The sequence below is a fragment of the Camelus dromedarius genome, chromosome 13 (assembly GCF_036321535.1).
Source record: "Camelus dromedarius isolate mCamDro1 chromosome 13, mCamDro1.pat, whole genome shotgun sequence".
NCBI lineage: Eukaryota > Metazoa > Chordata > Mammalia > Artiodactyla > Camelidae > Camelus > Camelus dromedarius.
The window spans coordinates 12275048-12298729 of record NC_087448.1 but is presented as its reverse complement, the minus strand read 5'-3'; the positions used below and the strand labels follow the sequence as shown (position 1 = coordinate 12298729).

Sequence of the window (23682 nt, the reverse complement as noted above, 5' to 3'; positions counted from 1 at the left end):
TTTTGTTTCTCTAAGATCAACACCTAGGAGTAGAGGTGCTAGGTCATCAAGTAGATATAGGTTTTTCCAAAGTGGTTGCATCATTTCATACTCCCACCAGCAAACCATGAGCATTCCAAATGCTTTACAACACTTGGTACTGTGAATTGCTTTTCATTGTTAAGCCCTCTGGTGGGTATGTAATGGAATCTCATTATGGTTATAATTTGCATTTCTCTGATGACAAATGATGTTGAGCACCTTTTCATGTGAACACAGGCTATTCCATTCTGTCCTTTTTTTTTAATTATAATTGGCTTTTGGACAATGTGGGGAGTTAATCTGAGTACAATTTACAGTTGGCCTTCCATGTATGAGGCTCCTCCGCTTCCATAGATTCAACCAACCACAGGTAGCACTGTATTTATTACTGAAAAAATCCACGTATAAAAGGACCAAGGCAGTTCAGACTTGAGTTGTTCAAGGGTTAATTGTACTTACTTTTGATAAAGATGATTTTTTCCCTAAAACTGCTCTTGTAGGAAGTTTGTACAGAGGAAGAGATTGGAATGTGTGCCACACTAGCCATAATTTTTCTAATGATCCAAGTTTTTGCATGAATTAATCTAGCTATTGTTTCTCCTCTGCAAAGGGAGACAAATACTGCCATAAACCTGTTCATCATGTCAAGTTTTTCTTCTGCCACGGGGATAAATTGCTTCCTGGAGATAAATACTTAATACATAAATAAATCATCTTTCAGGCCTATACCTTTTGCTACATGGAACCAAATGGTGTCCTAAGTAGATTCTGTCCCCAACCAGTGCATCTCATTCTTCTTGTTGCAAACAAGATCTTTGGAGTTTTCACTACAGGATATGACTCTAACCTGCTGAGACAGGCCAGGCCCTGGGACCTGGACTTTTTCCTGGAGTGCTTGCACCTGGGAAAACATCTCCTCAAGCAACACAATACAAAGAAGCTCTAAGGGACTGAAAATGACCATATGCATGAGCAGTTGGGCAAAGTATGAACAATAAAATATAAAAAGGCCACAAGCCAACTGCCGTTTCAGAGGTGCTGGGAGCAAAAACAGGGTACCGCTCATGATCCCTGCACACAGCACCACCAAGGGGGTGGGCCGACCACATTAGCCCAACCCACCCATCTAACCTCACATTCAACCCATTAAAGGAACGAGCCTGCCACCCCTCAGGGTGTGAGAAGTGAACCTATTACTTGTTTTTGATCCCTCATGCTGCAAAGCCTTGCCTGAATCTCTCAGTCTGGCCTCTTATCAATTTCTATTGATTAAGGAATCCAAGAACCCAGGTGGGTGACACTTGAAAAAGTATCTTGCTGTCTTTTTCTGAGATGAGCATTAGCAGGCATTCTCTTTCTGATTTCTCTCCTGTTTTGCATCCCTCCTGCTTGCTTTGGGAATTGGAATTTCAGCAGTCTCCTACATTTTGTTGAGATTGTGATTTGCTTTTCTTTTTCTTATTTGCTGTTGTGGCTTTGGGTGATTTCCTAGATGGAAAGAAGGAGGTACTGATTTGACACTACTGTCCTAAAATAGAAGTTTTGATAAATACCAATTACCAAGTTAAAGCAGTTTGCTTCCCCCCTTCCTTTTTTTTTTTTTTTTGCTGAATTTTTTTTTCTTTTAAACATGAATGAATGCTGTATTTTATCTAAGGATTGACTCTGTTAAAGTGATTTTTATCTACCTGTTAATTTAATGTATTTCATTAAAAGATGTTTAGAAGTTGATTTGTCCTTGTATCTCTGGATAATTTCTTCTTGATTTTATATATATATATATTGGTTTTATATATATATATATATTAACTGCTGAATTGGATTTGGAAATATTCCATTTAAGATTGCTTTATCTATCCTCAAAATTCACTTCATGGTTTTCTTTTCTTTCCAGTTTTAGCATCGAGTCTTTTAAATTGAGTTGGAGAGATTTTTCCCTTTTTAAAAATACTCTGAAATTTCTTCACCATTCCCAACACAGTAATTTCTGCTCATTTTTTCATTCATTCTTTCTGTTTCTTTATTTTTGTTCTGTGGTGTTTCTCGCATCCAGAGATGAGTGTACCATTCATTTTCCTCTTTTTTCTTTTTTTTTGGTTTTTAACTGAAAGCATTTAAGGTTCTGAATTTCTCTCCAAATACTTGCTTTAGCAGCATTTCACAAATTGGGATAATGTAGCATTTTCATTATAATCTAGTTTTTCCTAATTTGAAATTTTTGTGATGACTTTTTTTTTGCCATGGCTAACTTAAAGATACATTTTTTGTTTCTAGGACTTGGTAAAAAATCTGTTTATTGTTGACTTTCAATTTAATTGCATTATGGTCAGAGGAGATAAAATCTATGATAATAATTCTTAGGAATGTATAAAACTTCCTCTGTGAACATGTATTTGGTAGGTTTTTAAAAATTTTTCATGAGTCCTTGAAAAAAATTCTTTTTTACTAGGCAGGTCATCATCTTTCTACATATAGAACTGTTAGGTACAGAGTAGGATAAAGCTTGTTAAGTTTGTGCTCAAATTTTCTAATATTTTCTAAGGGTTTCCAATTCTTACTAAAATTTGTGTGTATGCTTGGTCTTAAGAGTTTCTGATAGTGATATCTTTTTAAATGTCTTCTAATATTCTCTTACTTTGTGTTCTAGAGCCTATTCCATCAATTAGGTTCCGTGTGTGTATTATGTTCTTCTTCTTTTTTTTTAATTTCAGGGACTACTTTTAATTTCAAAGATTATCAGTTATCATGGTGGGTTAAATAATGCTCCTTACTCCAAAATTCATTTCCACGTGAGTCTCCGAATGTGACCTTATCTGGAAAGAGGGTCTTTGCAGATGTAATTAGTCAAGAAGAAAAGGAGAGGAATATACAGAACATCATGCAAAAATGGAGGCAGACTAGAATGATGCAGCCACAAGCTGAGGAATGCCAGGGATTGCTGGGAGCCACCAGAAATGAGGAAAAAGCAAAGAAGGAGTCTTTTCTAGAGCCGTTGGAGAGAGTGTGGCCCTGTCAACATCTTGATTTTGGACTTCTAGTTTCCAGAACCATGAGAGAATAAATTTCTGTTCTTTTAAACTGAAACCACAGGCTAAATCCATTACACCTGTAACCTGCCTTCCCTGATCAAGGTCATTTTAATTGTTGCATGTCCTCCAAGGGACACGTAGTCTAAACAAGGTGTTTGCCCAAGTTGTTTTCCAGGAACTTGGAGTCAGTTGTGTCTAGTTTGAGCTTGAGCTGGTTAAGATTGGTGAGGACCACCAGCCCTCCACCTGGGCATGCGCAACTGTCTTGCTCTCTGACCTTCTGGCATCAGTGGGCCCAAAACTCCACCCTCAGAACATTCCAGCGCCAAGACCATTTCTGAACATGCCTCGGGCAAAGAACCTGTAGCTTAGTTACACCTGCGGGAAACGGTGATTACCTCACCTTTTTCTTTTATTTCCAATCACCTTTCCCCACGCTCCCCATGCCTCGGACCACTCTGCTGCTTTACCTCGTAGATACCCCAGCCCCTTGCCTTTCGGGAAGTAGGTGAGAGACTTGTTTTCTTCTCGGTTGGCTGCCTTGCTAATAAACTCTCCACTGCAGATTTCATCTTGGCGTTTCAGCTTGTGCGAGTGGGCAAACCAACCTGGTTTGGTAGCAAAACCACCTAGTTTGTGATAATTTACTACGGCAGCCCTGGGCAACTAATACAGTTGTTTATTACATCCACCTGTCTTTGTTTCACTTAGGCCTGCTTTGTTTCATTCTTTCTTGTAATTATGGATGTGATTTCTTTATGTCTGTAAGCACCTTTAGTCTCTATCATTAATTTCCTCTTAAGTGAGTTCAGGTTCAGTTGCTGATTTGTTGCCTGTCCTGAGCAGTAGAGTTCTTGCATTTGGAAATATTATTTTGCAGTTCCATGAGTGGGAAGGTCATTTTTTATTGCTTCTTTGTGTTTCCACTTTTCTTTCTGTGCTTACTCTCTCCTGTCCTGTAGTGGCAGTTCCAAGCTGATGCTGCAGAGCCAGCCGGGAGAAGCTTGATTCCCCATTCCTAGGTTTCTACAATTCCATGTAAACAAGAAGCCATAACAGAGACCCTGCTGATGGTGCCAAGCACCCAGGAGAACAAGGAGACTGTCTCTGGATTACCTTTGGTCCCTAAAACAGAGGCTAGCATTCCCCTGGTTTCTGCTTGCATATAATTTTGTGGGTTTTTCCCCCCGTTTCTAGTCCACGGAAATACTTATCTTGGCTTAGACTCCAGCACGGTCCCTTTGTTTGTTTGTTTTCTCATTTTAGTTTCTGTATCATTGTTATGAATTCATAATAATGGTTCAGCAAGGAAACCTTTGTGTCCATGTGCCAGGTGGTCTCTTCAGAGCCTACATAGCTATCAGAAATATTTTGGCTCTACTTTGGTATTGCAATTAAGTAGTAATTTCTGGATCTGGTTTAAGACAGCACATTTCAGTCATCATGTCTCTTTAGTTTCCTCTGGTCTGTTAATAGTTTCTTAGCCTTTCCTTGTTTTTCATGATCTTGACAGTTTTGAGGAGTATTCATCAGGTATTTGAGAAAATGGTCCTCAGTTTTGGTTTATGTGAATTTTTTCATATTTACACTGGGTTATAGAATGGAAAGAATATCACAGAGGTTAAGTGCCCTTCTCATGACATCAAATCAGGGATACATGGGGTCAATATAACAGCATTGGCAATGTTAACTTTTGTTCATAATATTCTAACTGGTGAACTTGTTACACTTTTGCTCACTGTAACAGATATATTAGGGCTCATTAATTATCTGGGTGTCCCAACAAACTTCCCCATTCCTTTGAAGTTATGGGAAGTTATGTCACTAGCTATAGCTAATGGAAATGTAAATGTCACTTCTGGATTCAAGCTCTATTTTTATTTCCATTCCTGGGCAACCACAAGACTTGCTATGTTATAGCAGAGCGACAACAGCTTGGAGACTTTATTCCCTACTTGTTGGAAGCTGTATAGGGGCTGCATTGGACTTTGTGTGAAAGCACAAATTCATAAAGATAAATGCAGAAGGACGTACACTGCAGCATTCATTATGTGAATTATAATGCTGCCTATTTTGTTTTTGATTTGGTGCAGAAAGATGTTATATCATGCTTGCTTTTGAATATTAATTTCTCCCCATAGCTAATCCATCACCAAATTTTGTCTCCTTTGCCTCCAAAATGTGTTCTAGATGTGTCCACTACTCTCTACCAACATTATTTTTCCTGGTCAATAAACATAGATCAATATACTTATATAAAGTAGAAATTATATTTCTAGTTTTGGATATACCACCATTTAAACATCCTACCATTATTTTAAGTCTTTTACTATTATAATGAATAAGTGCTATCGATTATAGTGGTGTTTATGCTTACGTTTAAAAAAGGACTGCATAAATAAATGCTGATAAGCACAAACAATATTTATAACTTTCCCGACTATCACTGAATTACTTTGGTTTTATTGGCAGAAGAGCTCAGGTGACAACTATGCTGAGATGAACACTGGAGAAAACATCCTAAGCGTTTTTATACATATAAAGATAATTTTAGCACTATACATTTACTGTCTAAAATAATGTTTCCTTCTTTGTTGGAAAATTACCTCTTTCAAGGGATACTTTGTAAATCTTCGTTTTAAGACTTCAGGATTCATGGTTATACAATTTGATCAATGAGTTTCTAAAATCACTTCAACATTGAAGACCCGTGTTTATTTTTATTATAGCACAAGGTCTATCACCTCATTAATAATTTTTAATTTCCATTCATAACTTCTTTAGCACTGCTTCTTCCTTAAGACTAGAATCACAAGCAGCATTCTAGTGATAGTTCATCATTTAGCATTATTTGTTTACAAAAATCTTTCCCCATTATCTTCAGCATTTTGTTGGCTGCCTTGGCCATGGTATCTTATCTGGGTAATGTCTTCACTAACTACTTGTGGACACTGAAATCATCTGCTATTTTTTCACTAACACCACCTTGTGATGGTCAAAAAGGAAAATGATAAACCAAAAAAAAAAAAAAAATCCTAAAGAAATCCCAAAGAGGAGTCTCATGATTCTACTCTTGTTAGAAGGATGAGTAATATTTGTATAACACTATAATTTACAAGAATTTTTACCCACTTTATGAAACCTCAAAACAAACTTTGACTAGTATCATACCCACTTTACAGATAAAGGTAAGTTACATAATAGCCATGGTGTGGAATTAACATTTCTTGGATGTGCGTCCTCCGCTATTCACATACAGTACTGCTTTTCACCACAACTACGAAGGGACTGACGTTTTTTTTCCCTTTCTCCAAACCATTTTCTTTACATTAGTTCCCTTTGGGGTAGAAGCTTAGAAAGCTTTCTACCATCCTTAGTGCATGTTAGGGTAGTGAATTCGTGATTTCCTATTTATCATTCATGAGTTCTAAAGTGTGCAGTAGCACCAAGGTAACAAATGCATGTTCACTGGTAATGTCTGCACTTGACAATGCTTCACACAAAGGCATTACTGTTTTATCCCATGTAAAACATCACTGGTGTATAGTGTGCCAAACTTAGTAATGTGAACTTTATCTTGTTCAAGTTCATATCTCTCTTGAATTTCCTCTGGGCGCAAGATACAAGATCCGTCCTAACAGGTCTTTTTTCCATTATCGTTGATGTTGGCTGCACACTCTAGAGCCCTTTGCTCTCTTAGCTGCTGTGCTTCTTTGGTTTCTTCTGCATAGAATCTTCCAGAATTGCTCTTTTCTGGACACGCTGGTCCACTGGGCAGTTGGGGGATGGGTCCCAAGCTTCCGTGCCATTCTCACTTACCTGCCTTAGGTCCCTAATGTACCTGACTGTCCCTGAAATGCTCTCGCCTCCATCAGCTCACCCCACTTTACTGAGCCCCAGCTTCTCCTGCCCGTTTCTCGAGCACTCTTCAGTTCGGTCTGTACTGGTCCCCGAGACGCTCCAGCGGGAGGCAGCAGGCTCTGGGACTCATCATGTTCCCCAGTCCATCCCCTCGGATTCCCAGGATCAAGTTGGGCTTCTCATTCTGGACGTGGCGACTTCATCTTCCTCCCCAAACAGCACACCAGAAAACCTCGAATTGCTGACATCCTTCTCCTCACTAATCTAGCGCGAGGGGACCGACCCAAAAAGGCTTCTGCGGCCTGCGCATGCGGACTCGGGGCTGCCACACAGCCTCCCCGGCTGCCTCCCTCCGGCCGGCCGCGGCGGTTTGGAGCTCCTGACAGCTCCACCATCGGCGGACGCAGCCTCGTCTCGTGCTTCCACGTTATCCTATCAGAGACGGGGCGGGGCGGCGCCCTCCGTAGCCTATCAGCGCCAACCACGACCCCGGCGCGCCCAGTAGGAGAGCGTCCAGGAAGAAGGCGATTGGGCAGCAGCGTCTCTCGGGGCGTAGCGTCGCCTGGGTCCCGCCCACCGCTGCCTTCCTCCGCTGGGCGCCAGCCGCCTTGGGCCTGAGCGAGAGCCGACGGCGGGCGGGCGCAGCTGCAGCCTAGACGCCGGCGGGGGCTGCTGGGCCCCGCACCTTTGCTCCTCCTCACCGCCCGCACCCTCGGACATGGTGGCCCCCGGCTCTGTGACCAGCCGGCTGGGCTCGGTGTTCCCCTTCCTGCTGGTCCTGGTGGACCTGCAGTACGAAGGTGAGTCGTGTCCTGCCCTGGCGGGAGGAGCGGGCTTCCCGGCCAGGCCTCCCGGCGCTCCCCAGTCTGCGTCTGGGCGAGTCTCGGGGCGGCCCGGGCGCTGGGGCGCGAGCCCGGGACTGGGCGGCCCGGCCTGGGCCTGAGCTCGCTCCTGGGAGGGGTCCGGCGCCCGGTTCCGGGTTTGTCTGGGGAAGAGGAGCGGGGAGCGGCGGGCCGCGGGGCCGGGACGGCGTGTTTGGAGTGACGAGCGGAGCCGAAGAGCTGGGGCGAAGCGGGGCACCGGGCAGCGACTTCTGGAGCGTCCTGGGACGCGTCCTGCGCAGCTGTCGGGTTCCGGCCTCGCTCGGGACCCTCGCTTGGCGCCTGGGGACTCTGTCGGTCAGCGGTGCTGGGAGGAGGCGGTAAAGGTGGCCAGAGGGGAGGCTTCCTTCACTTTCGCGTTCCGGAGGGTGAAGGGGAGAGTGTCCGGCTGAGTGAAGTTAGAGGGGCAGTGTTGACTGTTAAGTGAGTAACTATCACACCACCATACTCTGCGCTGTGTGAGGAAGTTGTTAGGTCGGTGCGTTAAGGAGCGGGTGCCGGAATTCAAGCTCCCGGCGGGCAAGGCATTAAGTTTGTGGTTTTACAATAACCAGCCTGGTATCATTCAACCTTCCTTTTCCGAGTTCTCTGAAAAAAGTTCCCCTTAAAAAGATACCAACGCTTAAGTTTCACGTCAGTCCTACAGTTTGGAATGTTGGCTCCTCTACAGCAAGAATAGAGGGCTGTCCCGTCTTAGTTGTCAGCGGGAGGAGTAAGAATTAAAGGTGCGAGTGCACGTTGAACTGATGCTCCTAGCTTGGTTACCGTGCGAAATAATTCGAGTTTAATGACATATCACCTGCACTGATCTATTTTCATCCCGCCGAACAGAGCTATTAGTCAGGCGGGTTAAATTAAACTTTTTAATACTGGACCTACTATTAGAGGGAGTGAGGGGCTGAAGTCAGGAATTTTTTTCTGATAAAATACCCTCAAAATTATCAACTTAGGAAAAAGTAATACTCTCCAGTTTTTAGGTCTCATTCATGGCAGTTTTTTTGGATGGGGACCATATATATTTTTTGAACCAAAAATCAGAATATGTAGCATGACAACATCGGGACGAAGAATTTGCGGCTGCCCCAGAAAATCTTTGGAATTGGAATTTGAATGCCTGGACCACTGTAATATGGGTCATGTATACCAGTTCTCCTGCATTTTCCAGTGTTAAGACTTCCTACTCCGTGAAGTGTAGCATTAATATCTAGGTACCTTAAATTTGGCCACTTAAGAGAAAGTTGCCTATATTGTGTTTAACGTCAATTATTTTTTAAGTTACAAAAGTACACACTTTTGTATGATTTGTTTGTGGACTGCCTTTCTAGAATTGCTGTTCTGTGTATGATTCTGTAGGACTCTCACACTTAGTTTCTCTCCCTGTGGTATTTTCCAAAAACTACCCAGCTTCCCAGAGAGCTTTTCTGTATAGGAGGCATTGGTGACACTTCTCAGAGGAGTACCAGAGAGCTGTCTTCTTTAGGGTGTTGTCTGTGTAAAGTAGCAGGGACTTGGATACAGGGGGTAGGGAAGAAAAGAAAAAGATCTTAAATTTATTGAAGGTCTGCTGTGTACTGGGTGCTCTGTTAGGGGCCTGTTTGTAGGCTGTCTCTTATTCATGGAGGTATGTGCTGTTATTTCTACTTTATAGACGAAGGAACTAAGGCTCCAAGAGTTTCATTAACTTGGATAAGGTCATAGCTGTTGACTTTCAGAGCCATAAGTTATTTGACTCTAAAGTTCATCTTGTGTGCAGGCTGGAGACAGAAGTTAAGTAGTTGACAGCATCAGGTGGGCCCAAACATTTGTAAGTGGTGGCAGCTGAGAAAAATCAGCATATTTTGTTTGTCACTAGCAGTAATGAATAGGAAGGTAATTTCCTGACGTGTTTAATACAGTGGTTCTCAAGCTTGAGTGTGCGTCAGAACCTCACGTGGAGGGCTTTTTAAACAGCGTGCTGTGCCTCACTCCCAAACTTTTTGTTTCAGTAGGTCTAGGTGGGACTTGAAATTTTGCATTTCTAAAAAAAATCACTGGTGAGAATCACTGGTGTAATAAATCGTACAGAGGAGTTAAATTAGGTATCTGTTAATGTACTCCACTGTGTTTGGTGATAGGGATATAAAGGTGAGGCAGAACCTCTGACTTTCCTTAGCATCAGCTACTGTTTTCCCAAATAAATTCTGTGTCTGGGTTCTCTAACCTCAGAGTCCTCTGGGAGGCATTCAGGACTGCACTACTAGGCCTGAGGCTTGGAGAGAGAAGAAATAAAGGAGAATGGGTGTGAGAAGAGTGGATGTGAAGCAAAGAGCTGCATACAAAGGAGAGAGTCACCAATAATTAGCTTAGCTGGCCTAGTTTTTTCTGATTTAAAAATATTCATCTTTTTTTTTTTTTTCCTCTAGGCTTTTCTATTAATTGTAATTCAGGGAAGGAAACTATGTAATAGGTTCATGAATTGAAAGGTTAAATCTTATAGCCTTCCTTTTCAAAAAGGCCTTTGAAAGAGGGAAGTCCAAAGCACTGCTTTAGGAATAGAAGTTTTGGAGCAGAAAGAAAACTTTAGTAGTGTCTACTTTAGTATTCTCATGTTACAGATAAGGAAGCTATTTTAATTCTCTGCTAATGGTTTGTTCTATTTGGTGACTTAAGTAGGAACACAACCTGGGAACCAAACCTTTTATCTCTTTTTTTCCTTTAACATTCTTTCTGGACCCAATTTTTCTTTATTTCACTGAACTGATCTGATTAAACCATATATTTTGGACATTGGGAAAAGAATAGTTGGAAATCTCCCGAGTGCAAAAGATGGTGATACTTTTTATGTGAACCTAACTTACTAAAAATATGTTTCGTGTTCTGTATGACTTTCTTGATGTTATTTAAATATGGAAAGAGTAAATAAAGTCGTGAAAACAAATGACTAATTTATGTAGAGTAGTTCCCCCCTTATCTGTGGTTTCACTTTTCTCGACTTCAGTTACCTGTGATCAACCGTGGTCCAAAAATATTAAGTAGGAAATTCCAGAAATAAACAATTTATAAGTTTCAAATTGCGAACCTTTCTGCATAGCATGATAAAGTCTTGCGCTGTCTCACTCTGGTCATGAATCATCCTTTTGTCCCATGTATCCCGCCCATTTAGTCACTTAGTAGCCATCTGGATTATCAGCGGTATCGCAGGGCTTGTGTTCAAGTAATCCTTATTTTACTTAATAACGGCCCCAAAGTGCAAGCCTAGTGATGCTGACAATTTGGAAATTTGGATATACCAAAGAGAAGCCATAAAGTGCTTCTTTTAAGTGAAAAAGTGAGTTGTTGACTTAATAAGGAGAGAAAAAAATTGTATGTTGTGGTTGCTAAGACCTATGATAAGAATGAATCTTCAATCTGTGAAATTGTGAAAAAGGAAAAAGAAATTTGTGCTGGTTTGTCTGTCACACCCCAGACTGCAAAAGTTGTGGCCACAGTGTGTGAAAAGTGCTTAGGTTAAGATGGAAAAAGCATCACATTTGTACAGTAAGATATTTTGAGAAGAGAGACTACGTTGACATCTTTTATTACAGTACCTTGTTGTAATTGTTCTATTTTATTATTGTTGTTGTCAGTCTCTCACTCTGTCTAATTTATAAATCAAACTTTACCGTAGATGTGTATGTATAGGAAAAAACAGTGTATATAAGGGTTCAGAACTATCCATAGTTTAGGTATCCACCTGGGACCTTGGAATGTGTTCCTGGAGGATAAGGGGGACTCTTGTAAACTAAGTATTCTAGTGGATGGTCAGATAGCTTCTAGAATTATTTTAAATTCATTTAATGATATAGGCTATAGTTAGCAGTAGTGTCCAAGTCTCAGTTCCTTGACTAGTTAGCTGAGTGAGTGCCCGGAAATGCAGTAGTTTTGATTCTGTGGGACAGGGGGAGTTGTTCTGAGATGGGATGCCCTGTAGTAATTAGGCTTTACTTTCCCATCTGAAGCTAATTTAATTGTGGTTAAGCTTAATTTCTATTGCCATAGTGTTTCTTTGATTATTGTCCAGCTATTAATCTTTGTTTATCTGGAAATATCATGGGAACCCAATCACCTGCTCTTAAGAACAAAAATATCATTTAAACCATAAGTTGATTTTTCTTTCAAGATCTTTAGAACACTGCTTAAAAAAAAAATAAATGTGAAAAATCTGATGAGTTTGTGCTATTTGGAGTTCCAGAATGTGTAGAAGACTCATGTAATTGGTCAGTAGAGGCTTCACTGTACTGCTCTTTGGTAAGGGTATGTAGTGTGGGACTCATGGTTTTTTGTCTTTGAGTTTATAGACCACGTGGGGATAGAAAACATGCTTTGTGATGTATACATGTCCTCTTTCCTCCTTTCTCAGATTTAGTGATCCGTCTTGTAGTCACTTCACTGAAAACACCCTTTAATTTTCTCACCCCTGTATTCTTTTGTTATACTTAGCAAAATTTGAACTGATTAAAGCCAACTTGTTTGTCCAACCTCAGAGCTGAATATGGAGAAGAGTGAAAATAACCTTGCTGACTGGTCTCATTTTAAGCATATAATCTCGATTTCAAATGCACATGCGATACATTCTTACATTCTTACAATTTCCTGGTATGTCTATTCTTGAATCAGTATCTCAAACCTTTTCCTCTTTCCTTAACTCTCCAGTTTAAAACCTCCTTTCCTCTATTCCTTTGCCTCATTGTTTTTGACCTTGTCATTTTTGAGAAAATGAAAGCCATCACAGGGAAGTTTCCTCTTCTTTCTACCACTAAATTTACTGGCCTGCCTGCATCTGTACCTTCTCTGCTACTTTTCTTATGTTAATGGATAAAGCATCTCTATTCCTGGCAAAATCCAATTCCTGTATTTACGCCCTGGATTCTATTTCCTCGCACCTGAAAATACTGCTTTTACATTTATGTTTTCTCCCGCGTCTTCACTTGCTCCTCTGCTGGGTCATTGACATCAGGACTCTAACATGCTGTGGTGTTTCCATCTTAAACTGTTCTTTGATGTTATGTGTCCCTTCAGCTACTGAACAGTATCATTGTTTCTCTTGACAGCAGAACTTTAAAGAGTTGTTGGTAGTCTGTATATCCTCATCTTCTGTTCTCTTTTCAACACAGTCCTCCGCTAATACTGCAAAGCCTTACTTATTTGACTCCTATTTACTTTCATCTCTTTTCATCTTTATCTTCTCCTCCATCACTAGGTTCTTACCGCTTTACTTCCAAGTGCTAAACTCATTTCTGACTAAGCGTCTTTATTCTTGTTGTTCCTACACTCTGGAAAGCTATTCTCTGTGATCTTCAAATGTGCAGTCATATTGCAGCCATGACACACTATGTAAAAAAGCACTCTCTAGATCAGTTAATACTCTCCTTTTACTTTTTTGTATTTTCTTCATAAAACGTAACACTGTCTTGAATTACCTCCTTTGTATTTCTTGTCTGTCTGTTCCTCTAGAATATAAACTTTATGGAAAGAGCTCTTGTCTCTGTACCTGAAACATGTTGACATGAAGTAGGTGTGCAATAAATATTTTCAAAATGGATGAGTGAGGTTGGCTGTTTTAACTGGTGGATTTGTTTGTTTGTTTGCTTTTGTCTGGTATGGACCCTTCTAAACTTATTTTCCAAGTTGAAATTCCTTGAGCAAGGACTCTTATCACAACATTTATACCTTTATAGTTAATTGAAGCAAAGACTAATGTCCATTCAAATTGAGCAAACCTGGTTACAGTAGATTTTATTTTCCTGTTTTACCCAGGAAGATTTTGGAGCAGTCACTGTTCACATGTACTTGCTACATAACTACTCAGCCTTTTTTTCCTTTCAGTTTGGCTGTATATAGTAAAAAACACTTTTTAGGTTAGGGTGATTGGAAAGAGATGCTTATAATGTCTAGGGTTTCCTGTTGAGGGTATTTTTATTTAAACTGTTCTGTCATTGGTCCTCACTTGACTGTGGAATTGCTGAGATAATGAACTTCTTGCTCTGTCTTTCTGTGGCTAGATTCTGCTGTTTTCTGTGTTTTTGCCGTGAGACTTCTTTCAGACTCTGCCCCATCTTGCTTTGATCTTGGATTTAAGTAGGACCTTTTACAGACAGTACTTTTTTATTTTTCGGCCTTGTGTTCCTTTTTGGAATGACCTTAACGTTTTCCTCCTCCCTCATATTCCAAGTGTTGCAGCCTGAACAGCCACCCCCGGGCTTGCTTCTGCTCTGCCACTGGCCTTAGCATCTCTGACCACCAAGTCTTGCCTTTTTCAGTCTGGTTCTTTCCCTCTTGATTGTGACTCTCAGCACATCGTATTTCTAACCCCTCAACTTCATGTTTCTTAAAATTGTTTATTTTTTTCTCTCTAGAATATTGACAGATTCTAATAGTACTTCAGTGAAAGACTTAGCTATTCCACTTTTTCTCCGGCCCTTCCTGTATATTTTGCTAACCTTTGGCTGATACTTATCTATGGAGAAAGAAATCTGTTGTTTAACTTTGCTCAGGAGATGGCATGATGTTTGGTTGCCTGATCTCTCAGAAAATAGGAGGAAGCTCTCCTTGTCACTGTCTCCCAGGATGTGGCAAAGGAAAAAATTATCCATGGCTCTAAGTACACAATTGAGATACTGCAAAAACAGCCATATTTATAATTTTTTAAAAAAATTAGTGTCTTTATGAGTCTTTGGTAGTATCAATTTGATTTTATAATTGTTATTACATATCTTGGATTCTGTTATTCTGATGAATTATAATACATTTAAGAAGGAATTTGGTTATATTCCTTCAGTAAATATCGAGTGCCCACTTCGTGCCTGTTACTGAACTAGGTGACATAAAGAAGAAAAGACGGTTCATTCTCTCAAACTTGCTTTTAATCAGGTTTGGGACTTTGGGGGTTGTGAGAGGCAGGCAAATAGTGAAGGTCAACTTACTGAGACTGTGGTATAGTTAAGTGAGGTCATGTACTTGTGAGTCAGGGGATGCTCAGTGTAGGAGGAGCAGAGAAGGAGCGTTGTCTACTTTCTCACTGAAGCAGTTAGGGAGGATTTCACAAAGGAACCAGCATTTGAGGGCAGAATCCTGATGAAGGAGTAGAAGTGTTCCAGGTGGGCAAGTGGGGAAGGCCTTTTCATGGAATAGCAAGTCCCCAGGGATGCCGCGTGAGAACTAGTGTGTTTAAGGAAGTACAACCAGCTCGTTGTGTTACAGGAGTGTACAGTAAGGGGGAGGAGTGAGGGTGATGAGGCTGGACCACTTCAAGGGACCTGGTCATGAACGGTCTTATTTCCCTTTAGATCTGAAAGAACTTGATTGAATCTAGCCAGCGATGTGAAAATACTGCAGAATTTTTATTAGGAGTGCATTTTGGAAGGGTTGCTCTGGCAGCAACGTTGGGGCTAGATTTGGAGGAAGGTGAGAGAAGATCCCAGTTAGGAGACACACCACTGTTATGAGGAGAAAGGGACCTATACAACCATCACTTATACTGTGGCAAGTTCTCTTATGGAGAAGTCACCGAGGTGCACTGGAGGAATATTAATGAATTCTCCCCGGATTATTTGGGTGTGCCACAGAAATTTTTGTCGAGGAAGTGGTATTTACTTATTAAATGGAAATTCTGTTGGATAAAATTGTAACATAATAAAGATCTGAATTTTATTTAAAAGGGACATAGAAATGCTGGATGCCTCTTTTAATCCTAGAAGGCAAGAGAAACATAGTTTGAAATGGAATTCAACCTTTGGAGTGACAGTATACATAACTTTTTGGAGGGATGCCAAAATTTTAGTTTAAGGAATATACAAATGAAAGAATGTAGGTGGATGTTTTGGTACAGCTTATAGAAAAGGTGAAGGTAACTCCAACATGCATGCACTGCCTTGGTGACAGGAAAGTGACCCTGTGGCTGTCACTTAGCTCTCATTGTCACTGTCTCCCAGGGTGTGCTTGTAAAAGACATACTCTGCCATGCCGGATTTGTGGGCCCCCGTCTTGTGCAAGTTGGTGTTGTGGTCACCCAATTCTTTGATGGATTTTATCTGCTCATTCAGGTAATGTCTCTGTGAAGTCACACAAGCAGGTATCATTTTTGTCAGTGGCCAGTTTGTGCAGTTCCAGTAGGGACTGATTCATTCTTTTCTTCCAAGTGTAATGCATATTCTGTTGCATTCAGTCGGCTTGCTGTCTGGGTTGTCATGGTTTAGTTTCTTGATATCCTGAAGAATTTGGGATTCAGCCACCTTGTTGGTTCTGTAGCTTCACCAGTTTCTCATCATATTCCCTCTCCTCATGAGACTGCTGAAGGAAATATTTGACGATGTTCTTCAAAGCCACACCATCAGAGTCAAAGCAGGAAGACGTGGGCAGGGAGATGTAGGTGGTGTAGAGCTCCAGGTGGATCTGGCAGTTGATGGTGGCCTCTGAGTCCTGGTGGTTGTTCTGGCACACCTGCAAGGGGGACCCGATCATCGTGGCAGGCGGCTGAGGAGGGGCCATCCAGGGTGCTGTGAGCACGTGTTGGAGTGCTGGTTCGCCACTGTCCAAGCAGGAAACTGCCATGACTTTGGGTGAAGAATGTCTGGCCTGAGGCATCTGGACAAACCGTTCAAAGAATTTTGCAAATGCATTTTTGGCTTCCACTAGAGTCAGGTTCAGCCTGTGAGGTGGGAAGTGATTGGGGCTAAAATGTTACATTAAATGATGGGTTGGGTGAGTGAAGTGTGCAAGGCTTGGGGACTGTGGAAAGCTTAGCCTGTTTTATATGGGGAAAAGGTTCATGAGCTGTGCTGCAAAGAAAGATGGGCTTTAGAATTGGGTCTCATTCTGACAGTTACTGTGAGTCTTTAGGCAGATTGGGTAACTTCTTTGAGCCTCAGTTTCCTCAGTTATAAAAGTATAAAAGATGTTAACTTTCTAGGTTTGTTTCATGAAAATTAAGTGAAACAAATATACTAAAAGTATCTGGCATATTGTAGGTTCTTAATTGTCTTCTGTTACAACTGTCCTGTTAAACATTTTTATGACTGGATAAGGGAAGTACGGTGACTTATGGTTTATCTCATACCCAAATTTCTTACCTCCTCAAGCAGTCTGGAATCCTTAATTCAGTACATTGATCTGATCTTCCCTTTGAGAAAAAAAAAAGGGAGATGTCTGAAATCTTCATGTTGTTTTAAAGACTACCTCTCTGCCCCCGATCCCTCATATGTTGAGAATAGGAAACACATAGATACCCATTGACTTGCCTTGTGATTCACTGTACCAGCTGTAGAGGCTGATGGTTCAACAGCCAGCACACAGCATTTTCACCATTCTTATTTGATCCCTAGTTTATTCTCTAGCATCATTTTAACGTGGTTTCTGTACCTGCTTCTGCATGAGTGATGCAGTCTTTTATATTTTACACTAAGAACTGTAAATGTTTATGGGGGTAGAGTTTATATTAGAACTTATCTCTAATAAAATCAAAATGAATTATCGTTGTTTTAATTTCCTCACCCCTGTCCCTTAAAGATTTAAAATAAAACCTCATCATATTCGTTTTCATATTCTTTTTCATTATAGGTTACCGTAAGATACTGAACATAGTTCCCCGGGCTATATAGTATAAACTTGTTTATCAGTTTTATAGATAGTAGTTGGTATTTGCAAATCTTGAGCTCCCAATTTATCCCTTCCCACCCCCTCTACCCCTGGTAACCATACGTTTGTTCTCTATGTCTGTGAGTCTGTTTCTGTTTGTAAATAAGTTCATTTGTGTCTTTTTTTCAGATTCCATGTATAAGTGACATATGAAAGTGAATATATGTATATATATGTATATGTATGACTGAAACATGCTGTACACCACAAACTGACACAACATTGTAAACTGACTATACTTCAATAAAAAAGATGCAAATAAAAATAAAGAAAAAAATCTTACAGAAAATTTCACACATTTACAAAGGCGAGGACTGGTGTAATGAACCCCCCACGTACCCATCTCCCATCTTTAACAGTTGCCAACCCATGAGCAATCTTATTTCATCTATACCTGTGGATTATTTTGAAACACTTTACATGCCATCATTTCATTCATAAATATTTTAGTGTTTATAAAAGATAAGGACTGTTTTAAATTTTAGAGTCTATATCATGTATACTTCCTGTTGTATCTGATTATATTGATATAGCTTTGAACTATAGTTTAACAAAAATATTAGAGACAGGGTTATTTTGCTTTTCTTTCCTCACTTAACTGGCTGCTGAATTATAAAATATGATGTGTCTGTAGTGTTTACAAATATTCTTGAAGAGTTTTCAGCTGCAAGTGATTACTCAGTAACATCTTTAACAAAACACATTCCTCAGTTTACTTTTAAGTTTTTATTGTATTAGCACATGAATTCGTCCTTACTAGAAAAAACTAAACAATACAGAAATACATACTATGTCTTCTTTTTGAAGCATAAATGAAACCTGAATATATTTACTGTAATGTGCCTTGCTGTCCTTGGTTCACACCACCACGGTTCTTTCACTTTTTTTTTTTTTTTTGCAAAATATGTTTTTTAAAATTCCATATGGCTGTGAGATACAGTTCTTTCCCTTCTTGCCTGCCTCTAATCTGTTTTCCAAACCACAGCCAAAGTGATCTTTTTGAAATGTAAATCAGATAGTTCCTTTCTAAAAAGCTATCTAATGATTTCACTTTGCTTTTAAAATGAAACCTAAACTTCTTACCATAGCCTGCAAGGCCCACTGTGATGTATCTTGTCTGCATCCTCTATCATTCCTAACATGCTGGGAGCCTCCTTTTGATCCCTTGAAGTTGAAGTCCTGTCCAAGTCCTTTGCACTTGTTTTGGTCTCTTTGCCTGGTCATATTTGGCATGCTGGAGGCTTCTTGTCATTCAGTACTGCTCCCTGCCACCCCCTCCCATTCATATTTTAACTCAAACAGTATCTCCGCAGGGAGGGCTGATTTGACTGTATTTAGTGCTATACGAGGTGTGTTCTTCCTGTCCTCTGGCAGTTTACCCTGGCATTCAGAAGTGGTTTTGTCCTTTTCTCCACTGCATCCCCACTGCTGAGCAGTCAGTGCATAGACGCTTGGTCTGCTTTTTAGTGTAAGTTGCATCCTTGTGGATCTGTGAGAGTGCCAATTATATTCATTTTTAGAATTTTAAAAAATTGGCTCCATTAATTTTGTTTCCTTAATTCTTCTGTATGGTATTACTTTCTTATAAATTGATTTTATGATCATCTTTGTTTTTCAAAATTGCTCATTGCCAGTCTTTGAATTCTGATTGTGGGAAAAGGCTGATGGCCTGGCCTGTCTGAAGGCTGGGAAATCTCCAGGGCCCCTTCCTTTCCCTTGTGTCAGAGTTTGGATCACTCAGAGAACTGCAGTCACCTCCATGGCACACTTCCCCTGGGGGAGTGCTTGGATGTGATTTTGCCCACCCATCAAATCCTGTCCTTTTTAAGTTTTGAGAATTTTTCTAAAATTTCTATTTTTCAGATAGTCCTCTTTAAAAATTTTGTTTCCAGCAAGGTTATGCATTTATCTCTTTAAATAAATTCTGTCATTTCTAGAATTTGAGCATGTTGGGAGATAGGCTCATGTGCTTAGCTGACTGTCTTACTCTTGTCCCCATGGACTACTTTCTTCAAAACTTTTTTTTTTAATGTAAGAGGTAATTTTTATCAGTCAGTTTTCTCTTCATTGAGAGGATTTAAGTTAAACAAATTTTGTTTTTGGAAAATCTTAAAAATATACCAAAGTAGAATAGTATCATGTACCACTGTTACTGTCACCCACCTTCAAAAATTACCAACACCTGTTCGATCTTACTTATCTGTACTTTCACCCTCCCCTCCAAGATTATTTTGAAGTCAGTCCCATTCTTCAGATTATATATTCTGTGAATACTTCAGTATGTGACAGAGACTCCAACCTAACGCTGGAAAATAGCCCCTCTCTCTCCAGAGTCGATGATTGCCCTGCAGGTGAGGGAGTTCTCGTAAGGCTAAAGCCTGTAGGTTTCTCCTCCTTGCCTCTTTGGGAGAGATGACCTTATTCCTGTTTCTGTTATGGCCAGTTTTTTACATAGTATATATTCAGTAACATTTCTTAAATGAAATACATTAATTCCATAATCTTCATTGTGAAAAGCAGGTTATATTTTTGGATATTGTGTAGCATTAGGTGGAACCACAGGTGAGCCTCACATTCTGAATATAATCAGTTTCTAACTCTATATTGCATAGTGAATTTTCACTGAGCAGGAGCCTGTAATTTCCTTTTAAATGGGAAAAGTAATAGTGCTTTCCCAGCCCATTAACACCCCCCCCCCCCCAGCTAATTCCTCCAAATGTTACCCACACACTCTTAGATACTTCAGACATCTTCACGTTGTTGTCCAAAACAAATAGGGCTCTGCAGGACCCTGAGGTTCTGAGACCACCACGTTAAAGTTTCCTCCTTCCCTGTGCCCCTTTTCCCTTCCTTCCTTGTACAGAGGGCTCCAGCAGGCAGCCATGGCAATGAAACACTGCACAGAAACTGCGGAACAGGGATATGAAAAGCTAAAGAAGCTGCTTTGTTTAGTAGGGCAAATAGTGAGGTAAAGTGAATCTCATTTGGCTTTTTGCTCTGTTAGATGGAATTGGGAATTCACTTGCTTTTGATGACCAAAGTGGCTGGAAGTTGCTCAGACAGTTGCCCTGGGTATCTTCCTGAGCTTCTGCTTGTTCTTCACTTGACCTCCACGTCCAGTCAGTGTGTAAATCACATGTAGGCTTCTTTCTCTCTTATTTTCTGAACGGTCTATTTTTCTGTATTTCCACTGCTGCTACTCCATGTCAAGTCACCATCATGTCACCGGGATTGTTGTAACAGATACTTTATTGGTTTCCCTCTTCCCTTCTGGCTGTTTACTAGAATCATCTGTCAGTGAAAGTGACCCCTTCCAGAGCAATGAAATGATGATGAGAGGAGAGCAGCTGAAACACTGGAATTGGATTTCTCTGAAAGCCTCATTAGTCTTGAGTTCTGGGCATTTAAATATGCTGGTCTTTGTGTTTGGAATGTTTGTTTCCCTCTTCAGCCTTTTCACACCGGTCTGTTTTTCCTTCAGGTTTCAGGTGAGACCCCAGGGAACACCGCACTCCGCTGCCCCTACCCCCGTCCCAGTGCAGTCCAATAGAACTTTCTGTGATGATGCTATCCAGCATTTATGCTGTAACTACTAAGACTGAGAAATTGAATTTTAGATTTTATTCAATTTTAACTATAGTTGTGAGGTGTCTTGTGTCCTCCCAGCACCGTGTGTGTAGTCCTCCATCCTAATGTTTACTGAATTGTATATTTCCCCAACATTTTATTATTAAACATTTTGTGAAGTTGAAACAATTTTGTAGTGTATAATCCAACATGCATCACCTAAATTCTGTCATTAATGAAGTACTATACTTGTTTTTAACAATATTCAACTGGGCATTTTTTTACCCATTCTTTTTAAAAAATGTATTCCAAAGTAACATCACTACACATGTCTCTAAATACTTCAACATGCGTATCATCAACAGTTTTTTTGGGTTTAAAATTTATACCATAAAATGTTTATTTTAAAGTATGTATTTGCTGAGTTTCGATAACTGCATATACCTGTGTAACCCACGCTCCTGTCAGGATTAGAACACTGTCGGCACCCCAGAAAGTTACCTCCTGTTCCTTCCCAGTCTTTCTCCGACTCTCTCAAGTGATAACTGCTCTAATTTTTTTTCCTGCAGTGTCCCTTTAGCACACCGAAAAGCTGAATGTCATGTTCACTGTAACATGTTTCCATATGCACCTTCTATACACATTTGAACTTCAGAACAACAAAATGACTCTATTTTCTACCTAACAAGTTACAACTATTCTTCATCTAAGCGGAGAAATTCTCACCGGTACCCCAATTAAGAAGACACAGTTCTAACAGTTACTTTGTCCATTACTGGCTGTATTAGTTACTGCTCTTATTCCATCACTGTCCCACTCAGTATTCAGTTGTATGAAAACTAAGTTGTAAAGTTAATTCCAACAGCTTGTATATAAAATGAAAACTGGAAATTAGGCAAAGTACAGTTGATTCTCCTTATTCATGGTAGAGATATTCCATATGTCATTATGAATATTGAATTAGCAAATACTGAATCATTGTACCTAAGGAGGAAATACAGGGTTAGAATCCTGCAAGGCCTCAGGTCACTATGTTTTTGTCAACAGGTCAGAACAACTTTGTGTATGTTTGTGTTTAAAGTAATCTGATTTATATTACTGATTAATTAACTTTGAACTACTCATGGCCAAAAGCATTATCATTCATACCTGAATAAAGCTTATCTAACAAATATTTTCTTTGAAAGGCACATTACATTGTTTTGTGCTTAGAAACACGAGATAGCACTATGTTTGGGGGCCATTGTGAACAGTGAAATCACCAAAAAAAATAAATATGACACTAAATACACTGTAGAAAGGACACTTGTTTATAATGAGGGCTGATGCAAGAAGGAAGAGGATCATCTTGTTTGACTTCAACTGGGAACGTGCACTTCGAGTGACTCTGAAGTGTGTCACTGTTCTGCACGTACACATATCCTCAAATGACTGCCAAGGCGCCTGAGTATTGATTGGGGGATCACAAATGAATTCTAGTGAGTGGGCAAATTCTCAGATGCAGAATCTGTGAGTTGTGAGAATTGACTGTATACAAATAAACACATGTATAAATGAGCAAAGAGAAAATGTGTAAAACCACTGCAGTCCTGTGTCTAATTGGTCACGAAGTCACAGCTGATCTGTATGGCTCCCTTCTTCACCTTCCTATTCCACGCTTCTCCTGCCCTCAGCTAGAACCTAAGCTCCTCTGGCTTCTTTACCTGATGGTGTAACCCAGACCTTCATTTCTGAAGGGTCTGAGTGCTTAACTGTTCTGTTTTTTGGTTGCTGTATTTTTTTTTTTCTTTAAACATTCTAAGTTTAAAGTTTTTACTTTTATTTTTTCATATGTATTTTTTTTTATTGAAGTATAGTCAGTTTACAATGTGTCAGTTTCTGGTGTGTAGCATGATGTTCAGTCATACATAAACATACATATATTCGTTTTCATATTCTTTTTCACCATAAATTACTGCAAGATATTGAATATAATTCCTGTGTTATACAGTATAAACTTGTTTATTTATTTACATAGTAGTTAGTACCTGCAAATCTCGAACTTCCAATTTATACCTTCCTACCCCCTTCCCCCTGTTAACCATAAGTTTGTTTTCTAGGTCTGTGAGTCTGTTTCTGTTTTGTAAATAAGTTCATTTGTCTTTTTTTTTTTTTAGATTCCACATATGAGATATCATATGGTATTTTTCTTTCTCTTTCTGGCTGCTGTAGTTTTTAATTAATGTTTAGAATCAGGCATGGAAGTACTAAGCCCCTAGGAGACTCCTTGGGGTTCCAGATGTAGCCTTCTTTGCCATCATTGTATAGCAGCAAACCACATTTCCCCTTGGTAGGAAACTCCTTGCGGCTGGCCAGCTAGCTGATGCTTTCATGTGCAGTATGTTTGTATCTTGGAACCAAAACACTCAGTGGCTATCATAGTGGATTCTAATTCATATCCCTTTTTTGGGACAATAAAACAAATATTATTTACTGTTTAAATATTTAACAATATTTAGAGGACTCCAGGTGAAAAAGAGTAATAAAATAAATGCATAACATTTGAATGCATATAACTTTGTTTTTATTTATTTATGTTTTGGGGGGAGGTAATTAGGCTTATTTATTTTAATTTACTTTTGAACACAGGTACTGGGGATTGAACCCAGGACCTCATGCATGCTAGGCATGTG

The 23682-nt window shown here is 39.9% G+C and overlaps 1 protein-coding gene and 1 pseudogene across 1 annotated transcript in view; one reads left to right on the top strand and one right to left on the bottom strand.

The window, feature by feature from the left end:
- The first annotated feature begins 7508 nt into the window (after window positions 1-7508).
- Window positions 7509-23682, top strand: part of DNAJC3 (DnaJ heat shock protein family (Hsp40) member C3) — a 56087-nt gene continuing 39913 nt past the window's right edge. Inside the window, exon 1 of the mRNA XM_031466221.2 lies at window positions 7509-7711. Within this exon, the coding sequence (XP_031322081.1) occupies window positions 7630-7711 (82 nt within the window). The 5' untranslated portion in view covers window positions 7509-7629. The remainder of the gene's footprint in view (window positions 7712-23682) is intronic.
- On the bottom strand, window positions 15715-16393 carry LOC105089232 (ferritin heavy chain-like; annotated as a pseudogene).